Source organism: Leucoraja erinacea, chromosome 4 (assembly GCF_028641065.1).
Source record: "Leucoraja erinacea ecotype New England chromosome 4, Leri_hhj_1, whole genome shotgun sequence".
Taxonomy (NCBI): Eukaryota; Metazoa; Chordata; class Chondrichthyes; order Rajiformes; family Rajidae; genus Leucoraja; species Leucoraja erinaceus.
This window is the reverse complement of record NC_073380.1, coordinates 78894285-78910507: the sequence shown is the minus strand read 5'-3', so window position 1 is coordinate 78910507 and position 16223 is coordinate 78894285. Positions and strand designations below refer to the sequence as shown.

General features: G+C 43.7%; 1 protein-coding gene across 3 annotated transcripts in view; it reads left to right on the top strand.

Moving 5' to 3' along the window:
* Positions 1-534: 534 nt before the first annotated feature.
* The window catches only part of samd12 (sterile alpha motif domain containing 12), a 120359-nt gene continuing 104670 nt past the window's right edge, over positions 535-16223 (top strand). For 2 of the 3 annotated variants that reach the window (XM_055634600.1, XM_055634601.1), the window contains exon 1: positions 535-953. In XM_055634600.1, coding sequence (XP_055490575.1) covers positions 941-953 — 13 coding nt within the window. In that variant the 5' untranslated portion in view covers positions 535-940. The remainder of the gene's footprint in view (positions 954-16223) is intronic. The other variant, XM_055634599.1, reaches the window with a different exon arrangement.

The window sequence follows — 16223 nt, the reverse complement described above, 5'->3', positions numbered from 1 at the left end:
TTGTAAACTAAATCACCCGCTGAGTTACTGAAGCAATTTTGTCTACCTTCGATTTCACAGCATCTGCAGTTCCTTCTTAAACATTCTTTCACATTTGACAATATTGCTATGCATTTGTTGTCAAGCTTAATTGGGCATGCATTTTTAGCTGTATAAATCCCCACGAATCGTTGGAATTCAAGTCAAAATGCTCATTGCAATCCCTTACAAATTACATTTCTGTTAAATAAATGACGTAATCGATCAGACTTTTCTCCCGCTGAATAGGACGCCTCTTTTGAAGGAATTTATTGCAAAATCTTTTGAAACCATAATGTACATTTAGCATTTAATTTTATGAAAATAATCATACAGAATAACCGAGATTGTCGAGTGTTTGCATCAGACAGGTAACTTTAAAATAAATACAATGTCTTGGTATGTTCTGCTGCTGCTGCTGCTATCTGCAAATCGATCACGTCATTGCTGGCAATATAAAATGCTTAAAATAATCAGGCCGCAATTGGCTGCGGGAATTGTCAATGATATGATAGCGCGTTGAACCACCCTTTAGCTCCAGCAACCTGCTTTCATTACAAAGCACTTTGGGAATTAGAGTTTATGTCCACCGCGTCCGAGAAAGCGGTTGCAAATTGCCGCTGCGTTGCTGTTGATCTATTCGCGGGGTTTTTTTATTTGTGTGTTGCGGGGGGTTATCTAGACAGGAGAGGCAGCGCTGGCCGCGGCTGCTGATGTGTGTCGCTGCTGCAGTCGTGCAGGGTGCGAGGCGCGCTTCACTACAAGTCCCGGGGCCCCGCTCGCTCTCGCTGGGCTGCTGCAGGTTGCGCTCATCACCCGAGTAACAACACACCCCGCATTCCAGGCAGCCCGTGTCCAGGAACAGTTGTCCAGCTCAACATATCACTGAAGGAATAATGCTCGAATTAAGGAATTTGATATAATGGCTGTTGAAGGTAGGTGTTGCTCGCGTTTCCCCCCATATTTTGGGGGTATCGTTAGCAGCAAGATATTGGGTAATTTTGACATCCTTCCCGGTTGAACGGGAAACCAGCTCTTGCTGTCCATTCATGTGATCCCCATTCGTGTTTGAGGGACGTCTGCCTGTGCAGAGGTAGAACTGAGCGTGAGATGTTGGAGGGAGAGGAGACTGACCTACATTTTTCTCTAAAATCGAAGCCGCCTTGTGGATATTCGGCAGTGAAAGTCAACTATCCAAGGCCAACGTGTTAGTCGGGGAGAAGAAATCTGTATGACAGAATTGTATTATCTCTACGTCTGCCTTAAAAAAATAGCGACGTGTTTGACAAATTGTAACGATAGTGTTATGAAACAATGTAATTGTGTATTCTGGTGTGATTTTTATATATTTTTAAACCGTAGGCACCAGTGACAAGAATAGTTGTCCATCCCACAGTGTCCCAGAACAAGTGGCGAGCTGCCTGTTTACATTGTTGCTTTGAAAGTGCCCACAAATTAATCGATATTTCCCGAACAGAACTGCTTTAACATAGAAGCAATTCCTTATTTCATTTTCATACAGTGTTTTCTTGTTACAGCATATCCTTTTTCCCCCTAAAACTTTAAAAAACGGAATTTATAAACTTGTCGTTATGATGGAGCATAAACGGTTAAGGTAGGCTAACGATTATAAAGTGTCATTCCTCAGGATGCTTTTAAGATACAGGAAGACAAATTCTGCAATGTTTTGGAAAATGTCAACAAAGTAATATTTTCAACCTTTTAATTTCTAACAAGTAATTTCCTATTCCAACCACGCCCCCTTCCATTCCCAAATGTGAATTCGGTGAGTAGATATTGTAGGGTCAAATAATATTGAATTGGAAAGAGGAGTTGTGTTAAACTTGCCAAGATCCATACAAATGATAGACACAAAAAGCTGGAGGAACTCAGCGGGACAGGCAGAGCATCTCTGGAGAGAAGGAATGGGTGCCATTTCTGGTCAAGATCCTTTTTAGGCTTCAGTTAAGAAAAAGTTGTTCTCACCGCATGGCAACGGAGGCGTTTGCCTGACCGTAGCAGCTGGAACAGTCCGTTGCAGAGGTGGAAGGGGTCTCCCATGATTTTGTTTGCTCTGGAGTTGCACCTCCTGTTGTATAGTTCCTGCAGGGGGGTGAGTGAAGTTCCCATAGTGCGTTCGGCCGAACGCGGGAATTCGGGAAGTGAGAGGGAGAAATAGTTATCATCGGAATATGTGGATCGGAATTTATTTCTTAAAATAAAAATGGGAAATGCGCAACAGATCAGGCAGCATCGGTGGTAAGAGAAGCAAAGTTAATGTTTGGAGACAAAAGGATTAACTTTGCTTCTCTTACCACCGATGCTGCCTGATCTGCTGCGCATTTCCCATTTTTATTTTAAGAAATAAATTCCGAGTTCTCGCCACCTGTTCTCCAAGTTCTCATGAAGGAACTTTTTGACCAGCAACATTCCTTTTCTTTGTGGCTTCTCTTTGTACTGCCACTGCCAAACCAATTGTTCAATGTTATCTTGATTTTTTAACATTTATTTTTTACTTTAATTTGGTGTTTGAGTATGATGCAGATTGAGAAGGGTTGGAAAGTAAGGGTTTGAATTGTAAAGTTGAGGCATTGTTTAAGCAAGAGTTAATGTGGATGAGAAGTGGTTGGTATGAATTGGAGCAAAAGTATTGTTCTCAAGCTGTGGAGGATACATCACTGATGTGAAGCAAGAAAATATGTCTACGCTTGTAGTCATGCCCACACTATTGAGCTGGTCATTAAGTTCCACTCCAAGGTAGATGATAAAGATCCAGTTCCCTTATCTGAAGAACAAGGAGTTTTGTTCTCGGCAGGATCCCTAAAGGCTGTGAATACAAGTGGTCTAACTTGCTTTTGCATAATGTTTAACTCATAGTTGTCGTGTTCAAAGATCCTATAGCAAAGCTTTGCTGTCGTGTTTGCTACTTTAGTCAATGCCTACAAAGGCAGTTCCTTGTTTTTTTTAATCTTGGCCTGCAGGTGATGTGACAAAGTCACATTCCTATTTTGCCTTTGGCAGCTCATGGTAGGCTCTCTTTTTGAACAGATATGGTTCTGTGATGGTGTGATAATCATATAAAATTATAAAAGGACTAGAAACATATAAAATTATAAAAGGACTGGACAAACTAGATGCAGGAAAAATGTTCCCAATGTTGGGCGAGTCCAGAACCAGGGGCCACAGTCTTAGAATAAAGGGGAGGCCATTTAAGACGTAGGTGAGAAAACGTTTTCACCCAGAGAGTTGTGAATTTATGGAATTCCCTGCCACAGAGGGCAGTGGAGGCCAAGTCACTGGATGGATTTAAGAGAGAGTTACTCTAGGGGCTAGTGGAATCAAGGGATATGGGGAGAAGGCAGGCGCGGGTTATTGATTGTGCATGATCACAATGAATGGCGGTGCTGGCTCAAAGGGCCGAATGGCCTCCTGCACCTATTTTCTGTGTTTCTATGTAACATGGGCAGGGCCGGATTTATGTATAGGTTAGGCATCGAGATCCAGGGGGGCCTTGCAGAGCCGGATTTACCACTAGGCTTCATAGGCTGAAGCTTAGGCCCTCGAAATCTAGGTGGCCACCTCTGGGCGCCCCCCCCCCCCCCCCCCCCCCCCCCCCTCTGTCGCTCTCCATCTCCTCCCCCCGCCATCCCTATCCGTGTTCGGGCCGCCGGGCTCTGCTTTCTGCTCGCTCTTCATCCGCCGGCACGGCAGGCTGCCTTGCACATGTGCACTGCTACGGCCTGCACATCCTCCCCCTGCACATGTGCACAAACACGGCCAGAACATCATCGGCCACCCTGTGCATGCGCACTGCCACAGCAACTGGTCGGTGCTGGGCACTTTCTCCCTCGCTTTGAATTGTGGGAGATCTGGCCACCATTGCTGTCCGGTCGCCGACCCGCCGCGACCGCTGAAAATCAACGCAGAATCACTCCCTGACATTGGATCTGGAGCAACACTCTGGAGTAACTCTTGCTTCTGGTTTCCTGGTCCTCCATAAATATTCTAAATGGAATTTAAACTGGAGGTGGTGGAGGGCTGAACAATAACAGCCTATTGCATTTTATCAGTTTATTTATTGTGTGTGTGTGTATATATATGGTCCATGGTATATAAACACACTGAACATTTATACTGCAGCAGCTGTCGATCGGGGGAGAAGAGGTACCTTAAATTTAGTTGCATCTGGTAGGGTGAAGGCTATTCCATGCTTTAATTGTGCAGGGGAACTCCATGGAGCAGCCAATAACTCGACACTAGCACTGGCAATAAATAAATAAAAGCACAGCTGTCTCCCCCTCTCTCCTAAGTAATGTGGCATCTTCCTGCAGTAAAGTCATGGCATTAGTACAGGCATGTCTCCAAATGAGCCAGTTCAACCAAGGGAGGATATTTATAGTGTGTGGAAAAAAAAAGTGACATCATTTGTGCCACGTGATGATTTAATTACACTTGACGTTTACAATGTCATTCAAGATTTAACGGGAAAGCTCGGGAGACTGACAAGTCACTCGCACAAATAACAGAAATGCCGAGTAGTACCGTGTGAACTCTTTGTCCCCCCCCCCCCCCCCCCCCCCCCCCCCCCCCGTTATATCGTGTGATATCGTGCTAGACCACGACCACTTCACTCTGGTTACATCTTGCGTCAAGTCACCCCGTGAGAAAGGCCTATTAGTTTTAGCATCTAGTTGAATTCAGCCATTAGTATTTTATAGTGATTGGGGTTAGAAGATATGACTCGAGGACCTGGGTTATTCACTGAGGGGGTAACATTTTGTGCATATTTAAAATTCCTGGCAATTTCTTACCTAATTTCTCTACCTAATCTGCTAAATCCTTGTGCAAGGTCCATTTTAATGGTACTGGAAAATTCTGTGACAATTTTGTTTTATTTTGCCCTTATCAAATAAAATGGGATTTCATGTTGCCATGTCATAATCTTTTAGAATACATTGTATGATCTGACACTTTTGCTTACAATTTTCACTGAATCTCCACAGCTCTCCTGTTTTGTGAGTTTCAACGATACGGTACTCTCTGGGTGACAAAATCCTTCTAGTCCCTTTCCTGAATGGACAAGGTCTTAATTTGTGGTAGACCTATCATTTTAGACAGTTTAGCTGAGGAATTGTCAAATATTTTTTGTGCATTTCAATGACAGTGCTCATATCGAAAGTGAGCAACGGCAATTCAGCTAAGGGCTCTACTAAGTTGATAGATTATTCACTCCTCTTAATATAATTGGTTGGGTTTAGTTTAGTTAGAGATACAGCACGGAAACGGGCCCTTCGGCCCACCAGGTCCACACCGACCAGCGATCCCTGCAAATCCCTACACCCACTAAAACAATTTTTACATTTACCAAGCCAATTAACCTACAAACCTGTACGTCGTTGGAATGTGGGAGGAAACTGAAGATCAAGGGGAAAACCCACGCAGGTCACGGGGAGAACGTACAAACTCCGCACAGACAGCACCCGTAGTCGGGATCGAACCAAGGCCTCTGGCCACGCATTCGCTGTAAGGCAGCAACTCTACTGCTGTGCCACCGTGACTGCCCTTGCATAACATACATGTTATATTAATCCATCAGCAATGAGACGGCTCAATCTTAAAGATTGAAAGTTGCTGTAAATTAAACTCCAACAAAACTCTACTTTAGATGTAGTCTCTGCCATATAGTAGGCATTCCTTTTTACATGGAATTTAATAATTCTTTCAAAATTGAATATAATTATAGGGTGGAGTGTGGCAAGTTGGAAGGCTGTAAGGCAAATGCTGAGAACTACAGGCCTGTGAGCTTAACATCAGTAGTTGGAAAGTTACTGAAGAGTATTCTGTGGGATAGGATATACATGCACTTAGATGGGCAAAGGTTGATTAGGGATTGTCAGCATGGTCTTGTACATGGGAGGTCGTGTCTCATGCATCTGAGTTTTTGAAGTAGGGAAATCGAGAACCAGAGGGCATAGGTTTAAGGTGAAGGGGGAAAGACCAAAAAGGTTGATGAGGGCAGAGCTGTAGATTTATAAATGGATTTCTGCAAAGCATTTGATTAGGCTGCTCTGGAAGGTTAGATCGCATGGGATCCAAGGAGAGATAGCTGAAAAAGGAAAATCAGCTTCATGAAAGGATGCAGAGGATGATGTTGGAAGGTTGCTTCTCAGACTGGAGGCCTGTGACCAGCTGGTGTCACCTTCCCTAGCTAACAATGATCCATTCAACATTTCTTGATCACCGTCTGCTTTCAGCTGTCTTTATCACACCTTCCCCTTCCATATCTCCAGCCTCTCTCTCCTTTGGCTGTAAACGGGAGAAGGCAGGAGAATGGGGTTAAGACTGATAGATCAGCCATGATTGAATGGTGGTGTTGACTTGATAGGCCGAATGGCCTAATTCTGCTTCTATCACATTATTTTATGACCTTGTGACTCTCAGTCTGAAGAAGGGTCTTGACTCGATATGTCACCCATTCCTTCTCTCCGCCTGTCCCACTGAGTTACTGCAGCATTTTGTGTCTATTTTCGGTGTAAACCAGCATCTGCAGCTTCTTCCTACACCAATCCATGAAATGTTAATTGGGGCAGAATGATCTCCAGGATTGTGATGAAATTTCATGTTCCAGCTCTGGTTGTTTATTTAAATTGTAAGTACATGTATCTGTATTTAAATTCCAGAGCCAGAGAAAGCCCATGACCAGTGTATCTTATCCTCGTCTTGCTGTGAAGCGGGGAGCAATGTCTGCGTCCATATCACAGCAAGATTGTGGAAGACATAGCAAGCAGTAATCAACCACCCTCAAATCAGTGCCCCACAGTAGGCTGGGCAGCAGAGCAATTTCTTCAACAAGCCGGTGATTGCCCCCTTCAGTATTTTGACTGACTGCACTGTTGTAAGAGCACTCTTCCCTTGTTATGTGTGGTCTTGGGCTGAGAATCGGATATATGGAGATAGCCTTTATTTGCCCACAACTGCTGATTGGTTGCTCCGATATGGTGGTTGCCACAAGATAAAAGCATTGTGCAAGCTTGCTGACATTTACCAGACAATGAGCATCTTGCAGGATTGATAATTCTCGTGACTCAATTGCAATCCCACGCATAGGTTCCTGAGCTGCTGTGGTTGCAAGTGATTGCTTGCATTATTGTAAATTTGGCCAATTTTGCATGTCACTGCATGCACATTGCATTCTGCTCCCACCTTGAGGTGGAGATTAATTCTCCACCCTTGTTTGAGAAGCGTAACTTTGTTATAACCCTTCCTCTGTGGTCAAAATATCAGATGTTGCAAATATTGCCAATATCCAAATTACTACCGTGAATCTATTTGGGTGTAAAAGAAAAGTGACAGATCACAGAAAACTTCATTTTTATTAAGACAGATTAAATGACCTTATCAGAAAATGTATCCGAGTAGCTCTGGGCGCAGTTCCACTGGGTGCCCTGCACCAACACAATTAACTGATGTTAAAATCATAATTCCTAAATTTACAATAAATAAAATGTTTGAATTTTTCCTGGCATCTGATGCCTCCCATTCATTTGAATGGCACTGTGATATTCAAGAGTTTATTGTCATGTGTCCCAGATAGTGCAATGAAATTCTTGCTTTGCTTCAGCACAACAGAATATAGTAGGCATGCATACAGAACAGATCAGTGTGTCCATATACCATTATATAAATATATACACACATGAATAAATAAACAGATAAAGTGCAAATAAACAGATAATGGTCTTTTAACGTTCACAGTTTTGTTTGAGGAGTTTAATATCCTGATGGCTGTGGGGAAGGGGTTATTCCTGAACCTGGACATTGCAGTCTTCAGGCTCCTGTACCTTCTACCTGAAGGTAGCGGGGAGATGAGTGTGTGGCCAGGATGGTGTGGGTCCTTGATGATGCTGCCAGCCTTTTTGAGGCAGCTCTTTGCTCTTGCATTGACCTGGTGCAGCCTCAGGAAGTATATCACTAGCAGAGAGCTAGGAAGTCTGCAGACGTTCATGCACTGTGGTGCTGGAGTCTATTGGAGAAGCCAGATGCATGGTGGAAGATGCCCTCAATGGCTTACGCCGGCAGCATAAAGGATATCAGGGCATCCTCACTTGGAAATGTGTCTGAGGCCCAGTAGCTACACTATGGTGGAAGATTTGCTCAATATGTCCAGGGCACGTATGAGTAAATTACAATCCACTAATTACTTTGAAGGACAGTACATAACTAGTGAACAGGTGCAGACTGTTCATGTTTATTAAAGATTTTGGGTGATTAAAAGTTTTTAAAATAAGCCTATCAGTGCCTTCTCTAAAGTCAAGCTTGGCAAAATGTTAAATATTTTCCCGTCAAGTTTATTTGTCACATACGCATACGAGATGTGCAGTGAAATGAAAAGTAGCAATGATTGCGGATTGTGCAAAAAAACCCGACAAAACAGAATAGAACAGAATCAGTAATTACATATTTGTGAGAAAAAAACGGCAATTTTAAAAAGATACAACAGTAAATTAGTACAGTAAGTTAGTCCTTGGTGAGAAGAGTTTACAGTCCTAATGGGTACTGTGAAGAAACTACTTCCCATCCTCTCTGTTTTCACAGCATGACAGCAGAGGTGTGTGCCTGACCATAGCAGCTGGAACAGTTTGTTGCTGGGGTGGAAGGGGTCCCCCATAATGTTGTTGGCTCTGGAGTTGCACCTCCTGTTGTATAGTTCTTGCAGGGGGGGCGAGTGAAGTTCCCATAGTGTGTTTGGCCGAACGCACTACTCTCTGCAGAGCCTTCCTGTCCTGGGCAGAGCACTTCCCAAAACAGTTTGTGATGTTTCCGGACAAGATACTTTCTACAGCCGCTGAGTAGAAGCACTGGAGGATCCTCAGAGACTCTGAATTTCCTCAATTGCCTGAGGTGGTAAAGCTGCTGCCTTGCCTTACTCACCAGTGTGGCAGCGTGTGTTGTCCATGTCAGATCTTCTGTGATGTGGACTCCCAGGTATTTAAAGCTGCCCACCCTATCCACAGTTGTCCCATTTATCTTCAGTGGCGTGTAAGTCCCCGGATGTTGTGCCTTCCTAAAGTCCACGATCAGCTCCTTAGTTTTTTTGACATTCAAGAGGAGGCTGTTATCCTGACACTAGAGTGCCAGATGAGCCACGTCTTCCCGGAAGGCCTTCTCATTATTTTCGGTGACCAGGCCCACCACCACAGTGTCATTAGCGAACTTGATTTCAGAGTTGGAGCTGAACCTAGCCACAGAGTCATGTGTGTACAGGGAGTACAGTAGAGTACAGTAAGTAGAGTCTTTCATCTGTGTCCCGTGTCCAAGGAAGGGGGTGGATAGCAGAGTAGGGCCAATGAAAGGGCCACAGTTTTGCCCACCCTCGTCTTGTCATGCACTTTAAGTATGCAGTCATGCTAGTCGCTAGTGTGAAATCTGCTGTCCTCGTACACAAGTAGTCCAGACTCAGTCACTGATTGAGAAATTGGTGGGCACAGAAGTCACAAAGACTGTTAATTTAGGACTTGCACAATAAAAGGTAGAGTGATGGAGAGGGTTGCAGAACAGCAACATCTGCATGGTTCCCTGAACGTGGTGAGTCAGGTGGACAGTGTATTGTGGAAGGCATGTGAAAAGCTTGCCTTCAGTGGGAAGGTTATTGAGCACTAAAGTTGGGACATCATGACGCAGCTGTGCAGGTCATTGGTAAAACCACACTTGAGGTAACGCGTGCAGTTCTGGACGCGCAACTATAGGAAATACGTCATTAACTTAGATATGGTGCAGAAGAGAATAACGAGGATGTTAGAAACATAGAAACATAGAAATTAGGTGCAGGAGTAGGCCATTCGGCCCTTCGAGCCTGCACCGCCATTCAATATGATCATGGCTGATCATCCAACTCAGTATCCCGTACCTGCCTTCTCTCCATACCCCCTGATCCCCTTAGCCACAAGGGCCACATCTAACTCCCTCTTAAATATAGCCAATGAACTGGCCTCAACTACCCTCTGTGGCAGAGAGTTCCAGTGATTCACCACTCTCTGTGTGAAAAAAGTTCTTCTCATCTCGGTTTTAAAGGATTTCCCCCTTATCCTTAAGCTGTGACCCCTTGTACTGGACTTCCCTAACATCGGGAACAATCTTCCTGCATCTAGCCTGTCCAACCCCTTAAGAATTTTGTAAGTTTCTATAAGATCCCCTCTCAATCTCCTAAATTCTAGAGAGTATGAACCAAGTCTATCCAGTCTTTCTTCATAAGACAGTCCTGACATCCCAGGAATCAGTCTGGTGAACCGTCTCTGCACTCTCTCTATGGCAATAATGTCCTTCCTCAGATTTGGAGACCAAAATGTACGCAATACTCCAGGTGTGGTCTCACCAACACCCTGTACAACTGCAGTAGAACCTCCCTGCTCCTATACTCAAATCCTTTTGCAATGAAAGCTAACATACCATTCGCTTTCTTTACTGCCTGCTGCACCTGCATGCCTACCTTCAATGACTGGTGTACCATGACACCCAGGTCTCGCTGCATCTCCCCCTTTCCCTATCGGCCACCATTTAGATAATATCGGCCACCATTTAGATAATAATGTTATCTGGGTTTGCAGGCTAGAGTTACAGGAAGAGATTGCCTAGGCTGGGACTTTTTGCTTTGGAGCATAGGAGGCTGTATTGAGGTGTACAAGATCATGAGGGGCATGGATAAAGTGAACACAGGCCCTTTAGCCCACCTTATCTGTTTCAATGCTGTACATCGAGTACTCTGACTCTATATGACTGGATATATTGACTGGAACCGTATTTTAATGAGGGGAATTGGAGAAATAAGCAATACTGTGCATAGTTTGAGCTCCTTGGTTGGGTACAATTCCGGTGTGTAGCATCATCTAGATATTTAACATTGAGCTATGACAAGGGGTAATTTTAGAATTAAAACCACATTTCACAAAACTGTCAATGTAATTAGGTTCCTCTTGTAAATGCGTGGCTTAAGAGCTCTGTTGCAAAATCTCTTTACAAGAGTTATGGAAACTAAAAAAAATGGAAGTTGATAATTGAGGAAGATGGTTAACTCATCTTGTTTCACTGATACAAACATTTTCAACTAACCATTTAAGTTTTTCTTCTGCTTCTGTTTTCCTGTAAATTTATTTTTGCGTTTTAATTACTTTTGTGAAGGACTTTCATTAATCCACTGACTTTCGTATTTCAACTTGTGCCAGTTAACTGCTATTATGATTTAATTGATGTTTTAGGTTTATACTTTAATTTCCTGCTGTCTTACATATCTCTGCACTCACCATCCTTCAATGGTTATAGTTATAGATGGCTCCACATGACATCAGGAAGTTGGCATTGCAAGATGTAGCGATTAAGGAGATAAACTGTTCTATTGCAACAGGACTGCAATGCAAAAAATACATTTGGAGTACTCTGACTAATTTGGAGTACTGCAGTATCAAAGGAAGGATATACTGATCTTGAGGTGGAATGTAGATTAAAATTCAGATATGTGGGTGGGTGAAGGAATCCTCCTACAAGGAACAATTGTCAATGTTCACTGGAATGTGTGTGTTTGAGAGGTTTAACTGGATAGGTTCATGTGACTGGTTTCTCTGGCTAGAACCGGTAAAGCAACTACTTAGAAAAAAAAAACTCATTTGGGAACTGGTAAAACATTTTTTTACTTGGAGGGTTGTGAATTTGTCATAGGGAACTAAGGATGCTTGTTAGAAACATAGAAAATAGGTGCAGGAGGAAGCCATTCGGCCCTTCGAGCCAGCACCGCCATTCATTGCGATCATGGCTGATCGTCCCAAATCAATAACCCGTGCCTGCCTTCTCCCGATATTCCTTGATTCCACTAGCCCCTAGAGCTCTCTTAAATCCATCCAGTGATTTGGCCTTCTACTCTGTTATTCTACTCTGAAAACTATAGCTTTGGACACTAAATGGTTGGTGCTTTTCATGCTTTATGATATATTGCCTTTAGTTCAGAAGCCCATTTGCCATAACAGTGAGATGCACAGTACCACACTTGTCAATTTTGTGGTCACATGTTGCTAACTCTAGGTTTGGAATTCTGCTTTGCCGCTCCAATATCATCTTATTGGGCTGGTACGCACGTGCCTTGGTCTTATGTTATCGGACATAAGCGGAGAATCGTCTGCAATAGGAACAATGCTATCAACAATGACACCAATTTTTGTGTTGTCTATAAACTATGTCCCTGTTCTGGAAACCCCACCAGTAAACGAGGTTTGCCTCTTTCTTCACAAACAATTATTTTCTAAATCCTAACCACCATCTTCCCCATGCTAATTATTTGACTCTGGGTGGTACAGCTAATGGCACTTCTGCACCTCAGCGCCAGAGACCTGGGTTCAATCCTGATCTTGGATGCTGACTGCAGAGTTTGCACTTTCTTCCTGTGACCACATGAGTTTCCTCTGGGTGCTCTGGTTTCCTCCCACATCTTAAAAACGTGTGGGTTTGTGGGTAATTTGGTTGTTATAAATACCCCTTAGTGTGTGCGTGAATGGGTGCAAAAGTTGGCTAACGTTGAGTTCGTATGAACGTGAGATTGATGGTCTGTGTACACAAGGCGGGCCGAAGAGCTGTTCCCAGGCTGATCTTTGAATAATTCAATCAAAAATGGGAAATGATAGTCTTGTTGTGTGGAATTAAAAAAAATTAAACTTGTAACATTGATTTTTGTAAATCTGTACTGCAGTATGTCCTTTGTACGATGATTCGAGAGGTTGCATGCACTTTATTTCTGGAGGGGACCAAATCTCTTAAACATGCCCTGGATGACCTATGCATTCATTGCAGTACCTATAAACTCAGCTGATCCAAAACATTTCACCACGTTACGCTTCCAGTCCAATACCTAAAATTTAAACTTATTTTAGATAAGAAATTCTAAAATTTCACACCTTTACCTTTCATTCTAGTAACTTGGAGCAGGAATTTCTTTGATCTTGGTCCATTTTTAGGTTGCTCTGCCGTTCATCAAAACCTCACTGATCTTCTGGTTCAATGCCTGGTTCTGGTTCTGGTTCTGGTTCAATGCCTCCACTATACCCACATTCTTCATCTCCAAGAGTCCCCACACACTCCAGAGAAGAAAATTCCAAATCATCACTTGGCATGTTTTTAATTTATCTCGTTATGAACTCTCCAGTCCTTGTTCTTTGGGAACCTTTGAAGTTTTGTTTTGGAAGTGGTGTACAAGTTAGGAGGTGAGTTTGTCTTGTTTGAGAGCAGTTTTGAATGAAGTGGAAAGTCTGAAAGCAATGCTGAAGGCATAATGATGTGCACTTAATGAGGGGCACAATGGTTTTATTGTCACTCAACTAAATTACCTCTTGTCTTTTAAACTTAACCACCAATTTTTGTAAGTGTTACAGCACATAGTAAGGTGATTAGAGAGGTTGCACAACCTTTTTCTGGAGATGACAAAGACTGATCAGAAACCAGGTTACTAAAATGTTTGTTGCCATACCAAAGCCTGAACGGGAACACATTATTTTCCCATTCCCTTCTCAGCCAAACCCAATGGCCTTCCACCTTGGAGTTCTCCCACATCTGATTCAAATTTACAGGCTCCTTTCAGCAGGAGCTTTTCCCAGTACCTGACAAGATTTTGATATTCTACTGACATGAATGGTTCTTCACTGAAGGATCCTCTCTATTGTCAATGCGATTACTTCAGATCCTCTTCTGCTACCTCCAGTCGCTTGCAAAGAAAACAAAACGTTTTGTAAAAAGACAATGGTTAACTATTTTAAAGTTTGTTCTAACATAAAGGAATTTCTGGAGACTTCATAATATATTTTTAGTCTCGTTTAGATAGGAAAATGGCCCTTCGACCCACCAGGTCCGCACTGAATAGGGATCCCCGCATATTAACACTGTCCTACACACACTAGGGACAATTTTTACATTTACCAAGCCGATTAACCTATAAACCTGTACATCTTTGGAGTGTGGGAGGAAATGGAAGATCTCGGAGAAAACCCTCGCAGGTCACGGGGAGAACGTACAAACTCCATACAGGCAGCACCGGTAGCCTCCCATTACACTCCACATCAACAGATTCAAGATTCAAAGGGTTTATTGTCATGTCAGTTCCATACATGGTACAATCCTGTGTGACAATCTTGTGCTGGAGAATTCCATACAGTAAATTTAACATTAAATTATAAAGTCCATGCATTAAATTATAGACTGGGTCCAGTTCAGGTGAGTTTCAGGGCTGGTTGGTTCAGCAGCCTGATTGCCTAGGGCAAAAAAGCTGTTCGAGTGTCTGGTGGTACGGGAGTGGTACAAAAGTTGTCATGTTTTGGCACAATTTTTCATGATTCATGTCCAAGTGGTCATACTTGTAGAGTTCTTAGCCTGGCCATAAAGGGCCCTTTCTACGGGTGACATTGCAAGCTCGGCCTGGCCAAGCGGAGTTGTTGGTCCTCGACTGCTGTTCCAACGCTCCATGCAGCTGCAAGCCACGTCCGATCCATGCGCTCGACTATTTGGAATGGGGTCCAGTCCACACGAGATCCAGGGCCTCCTGTGGCCCAGTTCACCAATGCCGCGATCTGGGCACATCGACTACAAACCTTCGTCCCTCACCGCACTCAGCCACCGCTCTGTCTCCGAGCCCCAGAGGCATCTCCTGCAGTGACCTCCCAGTATGCAGAATGTTTATGAGGCAAGACGCCAATCCACTTCCTGGCATCTTTACTCCCTGCATCCATCGCCACCATCGCCTTGCACGCAGGCCCCCACAGTCCATAATATCTGTGCCGAACATAATGTAGAGATAGATTAATCTCTTCTGTCCTCACACGATCCATTCCATTCCGTTCACTGCATGTCCATGTGCCTACAAAATACCTCTTAAATGCTTCTATCATCATTTCTTCCAGCACCACCACTAGCAGCATGTTCCTGGTGTCTGCCGTGCAAAAAAAAACCCCTGCTCCTTGTATCTCCTTTAAACTCTGCCCCTCTCACCTCAAAGCCTTGCCCTAGTCTGACATTTCTTCCCAACTTAAGAATTAAATAGTTTTTTTTAATTTTTTTTATAACTGGATAGCTCAATTCTAATTTACCAATTGCACCTGGAAACGATGCTGATAAGCTATAGAAGGTACTAGACTAAGTGGGACCCGTTGGGTCCCATGTTCACACGGGAGGGCTGGTCCCCCGATGCAATATTCCACCTCTCCACCAATTCCAATATTGGTTGCCAGTGGGAGGGCTTTCTGGAGCGCTGGTATGGGTTCTTGGGGGAGGCAGCTCAGTCCCTCAAGCCTGATCTGCTGGCAGCTCACTCATGGCTGGTGGGCTGGCAGTTGACTCATGATTATTCCTTGAAATTCCATTTCAAGCAGGGTGCAAGGCCACCAAATTCAAATCCATGTTCCTACCATTTTAAGCAGGGTGCAAGGCCACCAAATTCAAGTGCTGTTTCTCACCACTATGAGCAGGGTGCAAGGTCACCGAATTCAAGTGCAGTTTCCAACCACTTCGAGCAGGGTGCAAGGCCACCAAATTTAAGTGCAGTTTCATACCACTTCAAGCTGCATCCATGGCCACCAAATTCAGCGCAGTTTCATACCACTTCAAGCAGGATGCAAGGCCGCCAAATTCAAATGCAGCTTCATACCATTTCATGCAGGGTGAAACCACCATAAAACCACACAAAACACCAAACTCACAGTTCAGTAGACATTCAGTGTGTTCAGTTGATTCACAGCTCAGACAGTCATGACCTCTCCCTCCCCCATCATGCAGAGACCGAGCCACACCCACACTTCCGGGTTTTATAACCCCTCCCCCTCCCACCGGAAAAGGTGTGGCTTTCAGGGCGTGATTGACAGGAGAGAGATTCTCAACATTTTTTATACACTAATAACCCTGCACCTCCTCAGCGGAGGGGGGACTGAGTAAGATGGCCAAAAATCACAGCCGTAAGTGGTAGCATTTTATCATAAATCAATATACAGTGCATACAGGAAGTAAGTACATTTGCAGTAGTGCCTTTTAACTTCAAGCCAAAGTGCCCAAGCCACCATTTGCAGTAAGTAGTGCCTTTCAACTTCAAGCCAAAGCGCCCAATCAACCATTTGCAGGCAGTGCCTTTTTACTTCAAACAAACCATATTTTCATTTTCAAACCACATTAAGGGTGTAGACATGTGT